The sequence below is a fragment of the Erpetoichthys calabaricus genome, chromosome 13 (genome assembly GCF_900747795.2).
Source record: "Erpetoichthys calabaricus chromosome 13, fErpCal1.3, whole genome shotgun sequence".
Lineage (NCBI taxonomy): Eukaryota > Metazoa > Chordata > Cladistia > Polypteriformes > Polypteridae > Erpetoichthys > Erpetoichthys calabaricus.
The window spans coordinates 62,628,620-62,642,936 of record NC_041406.2 but is presented as its reverse complement, the minus strand read 5'-3'; the positions used below and the strand labels follow the sequence as shown (position 1 = coordinate 62,642,936).

The 14,317-nt window shown below is 39.0% G+C and overlaps 1 protein-coding gene across 1 annotated transcript in view; it reads right to left on the bottom strand.

Moving 5' to 3' along the window:
* Nucleotides 1-14,317, bottom strand: part of pdk4 (pyruvate dehydrogenase kinase, isozyme 4) — a 77,159-nt gene that overhangs the window by 43,481 nt on the left and 19,361 nt on the right. Inside the window, exon 5 of the mRNA XM_028817061.2 lies at nt 11,073-11,162. Within this exon, the coding sequence (XP_028672894.1) occupies nt 11,073-11,162 (90 nt within the window). The remainder of the gene's footprint in view (nt 1-11,072; nt 11,163-14,317) is intronic.

Here is a 14,317-nt window from a genome sequence, read left to right as displayed (position 1 = left end):
AATCAAGGCAAGGCATGAGCTAGGAGTTCATTCTAAGTCGGTGGGGGGATGGAATAGCTGGCTGCTAGTAGCTTTTGTTTATCATCACATTTAGATGACAAAAGACTCTGGCGGAGATGTGCAAACGGCTTTAAGACGCGATTTAAGGTGGGACGGATTTACGAGTTTTTTCGTAGGCTCTGGTAATTCTAGTGTTAAACAATTTTACCATCATTAAACTGCATAATATTTAAACTAATAAATAATAACAATAAAATACATAATAGTATTACTGATAGTTGCACCATTACTTCAAAGCTTCAAGTCCAGGTGCATCACCAGTATTCACCAAATTAAAATAAAATAAAACAAGTGCAACTTGGTGATGACATCTTACCAACTGTACCATCATTTAGGCAAACTGCATTAATATGGACCTTGCTTCAAGCTAAGCTATATACATAAATAATAAAAACTGCAACTTGCATTTATAATGCTGTTTGTGGTATAGCCCTATGGAAGCGCATTAGGGCCACTGTGAAGAAAAAAAAATATGGACACGGAAGAAAAAAACAAACTATATGTCGAGAATAAATTCGACATGTTGACTATGTCAAGATTAAAGTCGACATTTCCACTTTATTCTCATAGTTTATTTTATAATTAAAGTAGAATGTTGCAAACTAAACTTCATCCTAAAATCAATGTTTAATTTACTAGATTTTCTCAAACCCCGTCACAAGTTAATGCAGCACATCAAATACTTTGTTTTGAGTGTTCCCCGACCCAGTCGTTAATCACTACGCTTCTTAAACTGACTTCCTCTGCACTAAGAGCAGGCGCCTGCAGCAATCACCGCACAGAATCCATTCACTTCATGATATTCCTGCTCTCTACCAAAACCCCAGTTCCTACCTTTCCTTTTCTTTCTCCACATTCCCAATCACCACACGATAAACGTCTTTGTGAAATTAAAACTAGTTATTAACTTAGCCAACGGAGTGTTCAGAACTTTAAAAATATCTTCGTTATACATGTTTAATTATGCCATCCATTCAGAGTTGCGCCCATCTCTGAACGAGTCGCCAGCACAGGATGAATATAAGCAAAACATACACTAGCAAGTACAAAAACAAGTACAACTTGGCTTGCAGTATTATCCAGTAGTATAGAAACAGTATTTACACATCTGACCTTTTAAAACTAAAGTATCTCCAGGCGACGGACGTGACTCCTTTTTTTCAGCAAAAGTTCTTCTGTTCATCATGTTCAACTTTTAGTTCAGTTTCGGAATGCTCTCTGTCCATTTTCAACGCGCGGCATACCTATGCTACCGCCCACTATTTGGTGGTGTAGCAGTGAAAAAGAGCCCTAGTGCAACAAATCTGTGTTTAGCGGTGTAGCAGTGAAAAAGGTCCCCACTTGAACAGTTTCCCGCTGCGCCATGTTCCGAACGTCGTTTAGGCAATTTAAACCGGTGTTGCGGTATAAGAAAAATCCATATCATAAAAAAAATAAAAAACGGTTTTCGGTATGAACTGGTATACCGCCCAACACTAGCATAAACTATATAATGTTTGAAGCCTGAAGTCCACCGATCAAATAAACACTTCACGAAAGGTTCAAGGACGACACAACAGCTTCCGTGGAGAAGCGGTAAGATTTGCTGACTTGTAATGAAGAGTCCCCGGTTCGATCCTGACTCACTCCTGCATTTACTGTTTTGAGTAGTGAGCTACTCTTATTGTTAATATTATAAAGTAAACACATACATTTGGTTTGCGTCTGTAACAGACGGTGTACATTTATAGCACTTGTAAAAGTTAACTTTTTTTTTCACTTTTATTCTCTCAGTCACGATCACGATACATTCTACTGCCTCCCCACCCAGGGATCTGACACCGTTACGTTTTATCTGAAACTGGGAATAACTGTAGATGTGAGTGGTGTTTTGAGACAATGGAACTGGACATTCTCTGATATGGAGGGATAAAAGCTGACACACAAATGCTGGTGAATCTGCCTTCTTCATATCTCACCGTCACTTGATTTTTTTTTTTTATTCAGTATTACTGAGTGTTTCTGCTCACGCTGAATTAGTATGCACCTTATGGTCCATGAGGTCAAAAAACCCCCCCAAAAAACAGACATAGGTATATATGATATTTGGAATAACTCATTTTATAACCTGTATAGTACATTTCGGAAAACACTGTGGCACGGATGCAACATTATTCATATTCATTCACATAACATCTTGCGGTTGTAATCAGTGACCGTGTGTCCCAGAGAGAGATCTTAAAATGGCTGTGCACCGACGCTTCCCTTCCAACCTGATGGAGCTTGAGAGGTGCTGCAAAGAGGAATGGGCGAAACTGGCCAAGGATAGTTGTGCCAAGCTTGTGGCATCATATTCAAAAAGACTTGAGGCTGTAATTGCTGCCAAAGGTGCATCGACAAAGTATTGAGCAAACGCTGTGAATACTTATGTACATGTGCTTTCTCAGTTTTTTTATTTTTAATAAATTTGCAAAAACCTCAAGTAAACTTTTTTCACGTTGTCATTATGGGGTGTTGTGTGTAGAATTCTGAGGAAAAAAATGAATTTAATCCATTTTGGAATAAGGCTGTAACATAACAAAATGTGGAAAAAGTGATGCGCTGTGAATACTTTCTGGATGCACTGTATGTAAATACAATTAATCCGTTCTAGACCGTACAAACTGTATGTAAATATATATTTTTTTTAAAGATTTTTAAGCACAAAAATAGTTAATTATACCATAGAATGCACAATGTAATAGTAAACTAAATGTGAAAACATTGAATAACACTGAGAAAACCTTGAACAGAGAAAGCTAACATTGCAAGAGTTCACGCTATAGCCTTACGAACTGCTCACTGTAAACACTTTTTTTAATGAGTTTTAAGCACAGGGAAAAAAATGAACATTTGAAAAATCTGTAATTTATACAAAAACTAACCATAAACAACCAAGAAAACTAATCTTGCATGAGTCAAGTTCTGGCATGAAGGAAGTGAGGAGGAACTGGGTGGAGAGGAGATTACAGTTTTGAGGTAAAGTCTGTGATGATGCGGGTTCGCTGCATGCTCCCATCTCGCTTCCGGGAGCCCTTAAACCCGTCACTGTCGGTAATGTTACCGTTAAGCACGACAGTGAGGCACTACAATGGAGCATGGGGATAGTGCAAAAAGTGCCAAGTGCTTTTATTAAAATCAACAAAACAACAATCAAAAACAAAGTCCAAATGAAATAAAGTGCAGTGCTTTCAGAATCCTTCAATAAATAAATAATCCCATAAAAACAGAAGTGAAGTGGAGGTTAAAATCCAGTAGAAAAAAGTCTTCATTAAATACAACAAGGTTAAAACAATGCTGGAAGCAGTCTCTTTAAAACCAAGCCCGGTGCATTCTTTAACTGGTGACCCCCGCTGCCTTCTCAGCCTTACGTGGCCAGCCGTCCTTCTTCTGGTCACTCCAGCTCCTTGATCGCTCAGCTGGAGTGACTGCTTCTTTCTGCCCCACTGAGTGTCAGCCAAACACCCCTGCTTGGGCTCACTGTCTAGCTGCCTGCCTGCGAGCATGCGTTCACTTGCTTGCTCACACCGCTTCCTGATTACTTCCTCACTTCGCAACCTCCGTTTTTTTTTTCTGTTTCCTCCCTTTAGCCGTCTCGCGCTTCTATTTATGAAGAGGACGTGGCAGTTGTAGCGTGGCGATTATTTATTTAAAACTGGCCTCTTGACGTGAGCTATGGACCCGCTATACCACAAAGTCCCTCTGCGCGATGCACGTCTGACCAAGAACAATGTATTGTACAGGGAGAGACTGAACACATGAGCAAATCACCGGCGCGTACAAACCGGAAAGGAAATGAAATAGAGCACAAAGAGTTCACAGTGAATGCACAGGGAGAGACTGAACACATGCGGAAATTATCGGCGCGTACGAACTGGAAGGGAAACTGGCTTGTTCATCACCCGAGTGTGTGGTCATGAACAGATACAAATGTTTGATGAACTTTTTGGTCATAACCCGATTTGTACGTGGTCCGAGACGTTCGTGACCCGAGGTTCCACTGTATTACCTTTCACTTAATTCCTTTGTAACAGCCAATCTTAGAAAGTTAATACTTTAAGTTAAACTCATATTAGTGTTTGCTTAATTTGAATAGAATATTTTTTTTTCATAGCCATAGATTATGGTACAGCCTTTTACCCCCTGTAAGTTGACATGAAATAGAACCTTCTTAGCTATATCTGTAATACAGCGTGTTAATTAAGTCAGTTTTGGAATAGGTACATTGCTAGCATGGACTGAAAGACCCATTTGCTACATGTAAATGGGACATGCATACAGTTTTCTGTTTAGAAATGGTTCAACTGTATGAGCAAACTTAAAGAATCAAACGACATATAAACTTTAAACAGAACTTCTCTTTACTTTGCATTACCAACTTTTTCTCTATTTTTTACTTTGAATTTTTACTAAAGCTATTAAAAACAAAGAAATTTTGTCACTGGAATAATTTCAACGTGTCATACTTTTGCCAGAATCCCATGAAGCATACTAAAACTGCAGAACTTTGGTAATTTTGGGTAAACACAGCTAAATCCTTACAGCAAAGGTATCTTTTTTGCAGACTTCAACAAGGCACACATGATTCTCTCAATTAAAATGCTACTGAGAACTAATATTCAGTCACCCTTCCATTTTGCTTATTAAAAAAAATGAACCGACCAAAGTATTTAAATGCCTTTCAGACAGCCTTGTTGTCATAATCCCTCCTAACCCATTAACAGCTGTGTTTGGTGTACTCCCAGATGGGATTAAAGTGGAGAAGGACAAACAAACTATAACTGCCTTTACTTCACTATTGGCACACAGACTTATCTTGCTCAACTGGAAGAATCCTAACTCTCCCCTTTTAAGTCAGTGGGTAACTGATGTTATATATTATTTGAAATTGGAAAAAATAAAATTCTCACTTAGAGGATTTGTGCAGAACTTTTTCAAAACCTGGCAGGATCTAATCAATAACATTTTAGAATAAGCTTTTAAAGCACTGAGGAAGCAGATTCTCTCTTCATTTTCTTTTTTTTTTTCTTTTTCTTCTCCAATGATCTATATTCACTTATTAATGTATCTATTTACTTATCTTTACTAGGTTTAAGTTTTATTCTGCTGCCCATGCTCTCTTTCTCAGGGGTTGATTTGTTTTCAATCCTATTCTTGGAAAATTGATCAATTTGTATGGAATGTTGTGTGATTTCAATAAAATCAATAAAAAAAAAATTCATTAAAAAAAATAAAAACAATGAACCACAAAGCTCAGAAATGAGTATACTTCTTTCTTTCAGACAGAAGTATGGTTTCCTTAGGGGATATTCTACTGGGATAGATACACTTTAGGGGCAAATTCCCTCAACTCAAAATTTTCTATACCTATCACCAGTTTATTCATATAGTTTATCTGTCCCTATGTAACATTTCTCCATGTAAAATTTTGGCTATGTAAAGAAATTGCTTAAATACTAACTCTTCTATTTTAATTCACTTAGTTTTTAAGATTCAGATGCCTTAATTCTACAATAACGACACCAGTCTATCTGGGGCGTACACACACACACAAAGCCAATTTGGAATTGCCAATTCACCTAATATGCACTTTTTCTGGATGTGGATAAAACTGAAACACCCACAAAAAATTAATGCAATCGAAACTCAAGTCAACCCAGCACACTGGCTACTCATGCTGCTATGAACTGCTCCCTGAAATATCAAATGTGATGCCAAGACCCTCTAGTGAAGCCCAATGATTCTAGTAAAATAAATGCCTTCCCATCCACAAGGTCCTGAAAATTGTCTCTCATAATTTTACTAAAGTTGTGCAGGCTCTTTAAATCTCTTATACACAACCTGAAGGAATGAATCTTTAACCTTGAAGTAGGCTGGAAAACTGAACAGACCTCACAGCATGTCAAACAAATACCTTAATAAAGACCTGACACAGCAAATACTAGGCTTTGACTCTAAGAAATGCTCATAAGTGTTCCTAAACTGTATTTGCATAAACAATGCAAAGCAAATGCAGATACTTTATACATAAATAAAAAACTATCCGGTATGTGATTATAGCTTTTCAGAACAAATGATGCAAAACATAACAACCTGGTGATAGTTATGTTAAAAAAAAAAAAAAAAAAAAAGGCGGCATCACAGTGATACACACCATCACCTCTGATGTGATTTTTCTAGCCTTTCCACCTTGATGTGAAGAGAGAATTGTTACTATATTCCAAACCATATGAAAAAAGACCATAACCACCAAGCCAACATACTATATTTTATTTGTGTACTTTAAGGACTAATATTGTATTTATAATATTTCATTTTCAACTGGTTATTGAGAAGGGACAGCAAAGGGAGACAGCCTGCACTCTGTGCAATACTTAAATGATACACTTCCGGTTGTAGTAAGACAGCCTAAGGCTCAGATGATGGGAGGAGTTCTTCTAATACCTCTTGCGGTAGGATCCAGTGTTTGACTCAGTGACCCTGGGTTCATAGTAGGGTTGTATAAATAAATGATTTAACATTAATTGAAATCTGACATAAGATTTTCAAATCATAAAACCTTTAAATTTCTGTACTGCACTCCCAGTCCACAATGTTTTTTTTTTTTAAAATCTGCCCGAACAGACAGCACACATGCTATATAAGGAAATAAAACTCAATAACAAACGTGTACTGCCTACAGAGAATTTCAACTAGGAGCTGCCAAAAAACGTATTACATAATTAAAAATTCTGATGGTTTCAGTAGATACCAGTATATTGTATTTGTATATACTTTTAGATTGATAAAACATGGCCTTTCCTGTTCTCTGTCATTGTTTTAAAGTGCAGACTTTTAACACATGCCACCATAGGACATGTTGTCACTCCAATCCCCATACAATCAAAACAAATCATATTACATGTAATAGGCACTGTGGTGCAGTAGACAGCATTGCATTTCACTTCTACAAGCATATTTAATAAATGCCTTAATAAAAAGTCACAGGCATATTTAATAAACGTCTCCATAAAAACCAACCCCTTATCTGTAATCCAAAATGATGCACATTTGTCAGCATTGCTGTTTACCACTATTGTTAAAAAAAATGTAAGTGTGACTTGTACCAGATTTTGTTATAAAATCATTTTGTTGCTGAGCCCTTTTTTGTTTGTAAAGCTTTTCTTCAATACAGTAATCCCTCGCTATATCGCGCTTCGCCTTTCGCGGCTTCACTCTATCGCGGATTTTATATGTAAGCATATTTAAATACAGTGGTGTGAAAAACTATTTGCCCCCTTCCTGATTTCTTATTCTTTTGCACGTTTGTCACACAAAATGTTTCTGATCATCAAACACATTTAACTATTAGTCAAATATAACACAAGTAAACACAAAATGCAGTTTGTAAATGATGGTTTTTATTATTTAGGGAGAAAAAAAAATCCAAACCTACATGGCCCTGTGTGAAAAAGTAATTGCCCCCTGAACCTAATAACTGGTTGGGCCACCCTTAGCAGCAATAACTGCAATCAAGCGTTTGCGATAACTTGCAATGAGTCTTTTACAGCGCTCTGGAGGAATTTTGGCCCACTCATCTTTGCAAAATTGTTGTAATTCAGCTTTATTTGAGGGTTTTCTAGCATGAACCGCCTTTTTAAGGTCATGCCATAGCATCTCAATTGGATTCAGGTCAGGACTTTGACTAGGCCACTCCAAAGTCTTCATTTTGTTTTTCTTCAGCCATTCAGAGGTGGATTTGCTGGTGTGTTTTGGGTCATTGTCCTGTTGCAGCACCCAAGATCGCTTCAGCCTGAGTTGACGAACATATGGCCGGACATTCTCCTTCAGGATTTTTTGGTAGCCAGTAGAATTCATGGTTCCATCTATCACAGCAAGCCTTCCAGGTCCTGAAGCAGCAAAACAACCCCAGACCATCACACTACCACCACCATATTTTACTGTTGGTATGATGTTCTTTTTCTGAAATGCTGTGTTCCTTTTATGCCAGATGTAACGGGACATTTGCCTTCCAAAAAGTTCAACTTTTGACTCATCAGTCCACAAGGTATTTTCCCAAAAGTCTTGGCAATCATTGAGATGTTTCTTAGCAAAATTGAGACGAGCCCTAATGTTCTTTTTGCTTAACAGTGGTTTGCGTCTTGGAAATCTGCCATGCAGGCCGTTTTTGCCCAGTCTCTTTCTTATGGTGGAGTCGTGAACACTGACCTTAATTGAGGCAAGTGAGGCCTGCAGTTCTTTAGACGTTGTCCTGGGGTCTTTTGTGACCTCTCGGATGAGTCGTCTCTGCGCTCTTGGGGTAATTTTGGTCGGCCGGCCACTCCTGGGAAGGTTCACCACTGTTCCATGTTTTTGCCATTTGTGGATAATGGCTCTCAGTGTGGTTCGCTGGAGTCCCAAAGCTTTAGAAATGGCTTTATAACCTTTACCAGACTGATAGATCTCAATTACTTCTGTTCTCATTTGTTCCTGAATTTCTTTGGATCTTGGCATGATGTCTAGCTTTTGAGGTGCTTTTGGTCTACTTCTCTGTGTCAGGCAGCTCCTATTTAAATGATTTCTTGATTGAAACAGGTGTGGCAGTAATCAGGCCTGGGGGTGGCTACGGAAATTGAACTCAGGTGTGATACACCACAGTTAGGTTATTTTTTAACAAGGGGGCAATTACTTTTTCACACAGGGCCATGTAGGTTTGGATTTTTTTTCTCCCTAAATAATAAACACCATCATTTAAAAACTGCATTTTGTGTTTACTTGTGTTATATTTGACTAATGGTTAAATGTGTTTGATGATCAGAAACATTTTGTGTGACAAACATGCAAAAGAATAAGAAATCAGGAAGGGGGCAAATAGTTTTTCACACCACTGTATATATCGCGGATTTTTTGCTGGTTCGCGGATTTCTTGCTCAGTTCCTCAGCTTCCTCAGTTGGTTTGCCCAGTTGATTTCATACAAGGGACGCTATTGGCAGATGGCTGAGAAGCTACTCAACTTACTTTTCTCTCTCTCTCTTGCTCTGACATGCTCTGCTCCTGTCTGAGGGGGTGTGAGCAGGGGGGCTGTTCGCACACCTAGACGATAGGGACGCTCGTCTAAAAATACTTTCACGTTGCTCCCTTCTGTGCAGCTGCTTCGTGAAGTGACATGCTGCACGGTGCTTCGCATACTTAAAAGCTCGAAGGGCACGTATTGATTTTTGATTGTTTGTTTTTATCTGTCTCTCTCTTTCTCTGCTCCTGACGGAGGGGGTGTGAGCTGCTGCCTTCAACTGCTTTGTGCCGCGGTGCTTTGCATACTTAAAAGCCAAACAGCCCTATTGATTTGTTTGCTTTTCTCGCTCTGACATGCTCTGCTCCTGACGCGCACTCCTTTGAAGAGGAAGATATGTTTGCATTCTTTTAATGGTGAGACAGAACTGTCATCTCTGTCTTGTCATGGAGCACAGTTTAAACTTTTGAAAAAGAGACAAATGTTTGTTTGCAGTGTTTGAATAAAGTTCCTGTCTCTCTACAACTTCCTGTGTTTCTGTGCAAATCTGTGACCCAAGCATGACAATATAAAAATAACCATATAAACATATGGTTTCTACTTTGCGGATTTTCTTATTTCGCGGGGGGTTCTGGAACGCAACCCCCGCGATTGAGGAGGGATTACTGTAACTCATTCTCTGTGAGCAGTTTATATGGAAAGAAACATTATATATCATGTCGTCAACCCTCGTCTCTAGCTGTTCTAGGCGCAACGTCAGGTCTTGCAGAATCTGTCCCTCGCCGGTCTCGGGCTGCTCCGGACTGGAGACACACAGGGTGTCCAATAGGCTCAACTCCTCCTCGAGAGGGGCTCTGACCGTTATGTGACGTGGCCTAGGCAGCGGATACATATCAACCAGCGGCCCACTCATCTCAAGCTCCTCGCTGTACACTGCGCTTTCAACAGACATGCTTCTGTAAGAGTGCAAGGGAAATCGGACTACAAGGGAACGTAAAAATAAACGTGGCTCCTACCCGGCTCGCCAAAATCTGTAGCGGTCGGGTGCCGCTAAGATTCACACCGTCAAGATGACGGTGATTTATTTATTTTTTTATAGTGGATCCCAGGGACATTCCCAGCCTTGGCTCGACCCGCACACACTCACAAACAGAGACAAAAATACAGCACACTGGGGAATAACAACAATTAAAGAATGTAATGCAATTAAATCATATAAATGAAACCAATAATATCACCCCAGAACCCCTACGGCGATATTACATCAAACATATAAACACAAACAACTCCACACAGCAAAGTCCATGAAAACAACACCGGATGAAATGAAAGATGACGATAGTGAGTCCAGAGATCTGCACGCTGCAAGGGAATGAAAAACAGTCCTACCAGTAGCCACTGTAAGGGTGAAGATGGATGGATGGTTTAGGAGTGCTCCTTTTCTTGCGGGGAAGCCAATGAATCCACAATCAATCCTTGGGACACAGGTAGTCAGAAGACAATCCAGACCCCAACAACGAATATAATCCAGGACACAAAACTAATTACGGCTTAATCAACAGATGGCAGTCTCACAGGTAAACGGAACAAAAAATACAACAACAAAACACACTTTTTCTCCACTTGTTCTATGGTGATAATATTTGTATTAGTTCTACAAAAGTACTGTTAATAATAACAGATAATAAATAATAATAATAAACATTTATATAGCACTTTTACTCACTGATGTAACACTTGCATTCTTTCATCTGATTCTTTACATGCAGGAAGAATACATTTACAATATAATCACAAAATTATTATATTGGTGAAAAATTTGATATTTATATGAAATTCTGTAACACTATTTCATGGCTAACCTGTCTGTGGAAAGATATGAAATGAAGTTATGTTGTGATTGTAATCAATTCTTCATTAGTGAAACTGAACTAAACAGAAACAAAAAAAGGAAAACACTTTATATCCTCAGACAGTAAAATGTTTCACTTCAGTAATACATACCTTTTACCACTTCAACTACATCGCAGTTAGGATCAATACTTCCAATATGTTTTGGATGTGCTGGATTTCTGCTCCCTTCAAAGATAAGAGCTATAAACAAACAATTAAATTTTATGTTACTCACAAAAAAGTGCACAATTTAAATGCAACTAAACACAAAAGAAAAAGGAAGTAAAAAACTAAACCAATGAAAGAAAAAAGGTTCACCTTATCGTCTCTTGTAAAATAAATTTAAAGGGATGGGCAGATCGATACCAAAGTAATCGATACTTCATTGCCCAAACTGTACTCATTTGGTATTGAGTACCATTAAAATACATCAATTACTATTTTTTCCTGTAAGAAATGGTAGCAAAGTTCTTGAAAAGACATAGAATGTACTAATACACTTTCCACTCACATGTATTGAAATGAGCAGATGTACTGTGACATAAGAATGCCATATACCGAGGTCCCTTGCACAAGCACAGACTGTGTATGACAATGGCTGACCAAAAGCATAGCGTTGTGTGGTGCTACTTTTCACTTATGAAACTTAAAGCCCATTGTTAGCATTATGGCAGAGACATAATAGTGTAAACGATCACTGTTAGAGCCTGTTGTCACAGGTTCTGTACATGTCTTTTTTTTCTTCTAATTAAAATGCAGTGGACAGTATAACTAAGATTCATAACTAAGAAAGTTACATAGTCTAAAACTGTAAAATACTTAATAGCCATGCCTAATTTGAACATTAAAACTTTAAATGAAACTAGTTTTTCTTTTCAAAAAAGTAAGTATTCGAGTAAATGTAATTAAAAATATAAATTACTTTGCAACTCACCTCATTCTTTGTGAATCCAAGTTTTTATTTGACTTATTCCTTAAATATTACTGCTCATTATGTGTATCAACCAACTGATATCTTCTAAATACTGTATGCTAATGCAAATGTTAATACCACAAAGCAGTTGTCGCAAACCTGAAAAGGGGACTTTTTGTTTTATTTAAAAGTTATGTTGTAACAAAAGTAACTTTAAATAGAGTGTCTTTCTGAATGTATATGAATAATACTGGCATCCACTAATTCAAGTGATACTGCTAAGATGTTTGAATTTTTTTTTCAGTATTAATTTTAAGCAGCCTTTTTTCATTTACTGAATGTAAAACACAAGTGAATAATTTAGTATGTGCACATGTTCAGATAAATAAGGAAGTTTATGTAATGAGCATACCCTTGTTTATAAACATACACTAAAAGCCTATAAAATCTCCCAGAATTGTTATAAAACTAAGTGTTGCTAAAACTACAGTCTCTGCTGACAAGTGAGGTAAAGTGCTATTGCCAATGTTAGCCACATGTAACTAGGCTAGCAGCAGGATAAAACAAATATTAATTGCAATATCCTAGTAATGCACAAAAAATACAAAGGATTTTAAATCTGTTTATGTATAGAGAAACCATAAGAATCTCCAAACAGCCAAGGAAACGCAAAGTTTTGCCTCGCTTTTGAAAGCTTCAAATAAGTGAAGCTGAAAAAACATATCATGCAGTTTCAACATTTGGGCCAAAGATACATTCTGTCCCTCAGTTACCATCCTGGCTCCCACTTTACTCTGACTGGACAAAAACCCCAGGTCAACAATGGAAAAGACAAAGCATATGACATTAAATATACCAATCTTTAAATACAAGCCATTTTTATTTTCACTGTAAAAAATGTATATTAGTACTAGTATTGGTAAAATCAGAAGCAATTTTCCCCAATAAAATCTAAAATTGCTCATCAGCTAGTTGATATGGTAATAAAAATTTAAGAAGCAGCAGGTCATGTCAGGTCAGGTTGGGGAGCATGCACTGGTACAAGGTGTTGCTGCACCCACCACATGACGAAACAGCTCAGGATTCTTGTTGGCAACCCCCCAGGCGGACAAGCAGTCCAGTGCCACACTCCGGAAATCACCCACTATCTGCCGCTGCCTGGTGCTACATGGGCGTCCCTTTGGCCTGGTCCAGCCACTTGGGTCCTCAACAATGAAGATCCTGTGAGCTGGATCACCCTTGGGGAATCGCGCCATATGGCCATAGTGGCGTAACTGACGCTCCCTCACAATACAGGTAATGTGCCTCATTCTGGACTCCATGAGCAACCGCTCATTCGACACAAAGTCAAACCAGCGTCACCCAAGGATTCTCCGAAGACACACAGTACTGAAATGGTCCAGTCATCATCTCAGGTCACTGGATAGCATCCATGTATCACAACCATATAGCAAGACAGGACGCACCAGGACTCTAAAGACTTGAACCTTCATTCTTTTGCACAGATATTGGGAGCACCACACACTCCTTTCCGGTGACCTCATGACCCCCCGCATGCTCTCCCAATCCGTCTACTGATTTCATAGGAAGAGTCACCAGAGACATGAATGTCACTGCAGAGGTAAGTAAACCTCTTAACAAGGTCGACACTCTCTCCACAGACAGACAAACTGCTGATGGCTGTGCCTAAGAGGTCATTAAAGGCCTGGATCTTGCTTCTATCCAGGACACTCGCAAGCACAGACACTCAGACTCCTTGCTCAATCTCTCAAGAGCATCAATCAGAGCCTCCATCGACTCTGTTAAGATCACAGCATCGTCAGCAAAGTCAAGATCAGTGAATCTTTCTTCATCAACAGATTCCCCACAGCCACTGGACCCCACGACCTTGCCCAACACACAGTCCATGCAAGCACTGAACAGAGTAGGAGCAAGAACATGCCCCTGACGAACCCCAGAATCAACTGGGAAAAACACAGAGGTTCTGCCTCCTCTCTGCACAGCACTCACAGTACCAGTGTACAGGCTGGCCATGATATTCAGCAACTTTGAGGGGATCCCGCAAAGTCTCAGAATGTCTCACAGGGCAGCTCGATCAACTGTCGAATCCCTTACGAAAATCGACAAAGGCTGCAAAGAAACTGCAGATATTCGCGTTTGCACTCCATGAGAACCCTCAGTGCCAGGATGTGGTCAATGGTAGACTTCCCTAGGCATAAAACCAGACTGCTCTGGTCGCTGGTAGGAGAGCAAGTGATCACAGATCCTATTGAGGATGACCCTAGCAAGGACCTTACCCATCACTAAGAGCAGTGTTATCCCCCTGTAGCTACTGCAATCCAGGCAATCACCCTTCCCTTTCCAAACAGGGATGACAAGTCCCGTTTTCAAGTCAGTTGGGATGACACCAGTCTCCCAAATTGAAGCACAAATTGCTTGTAAT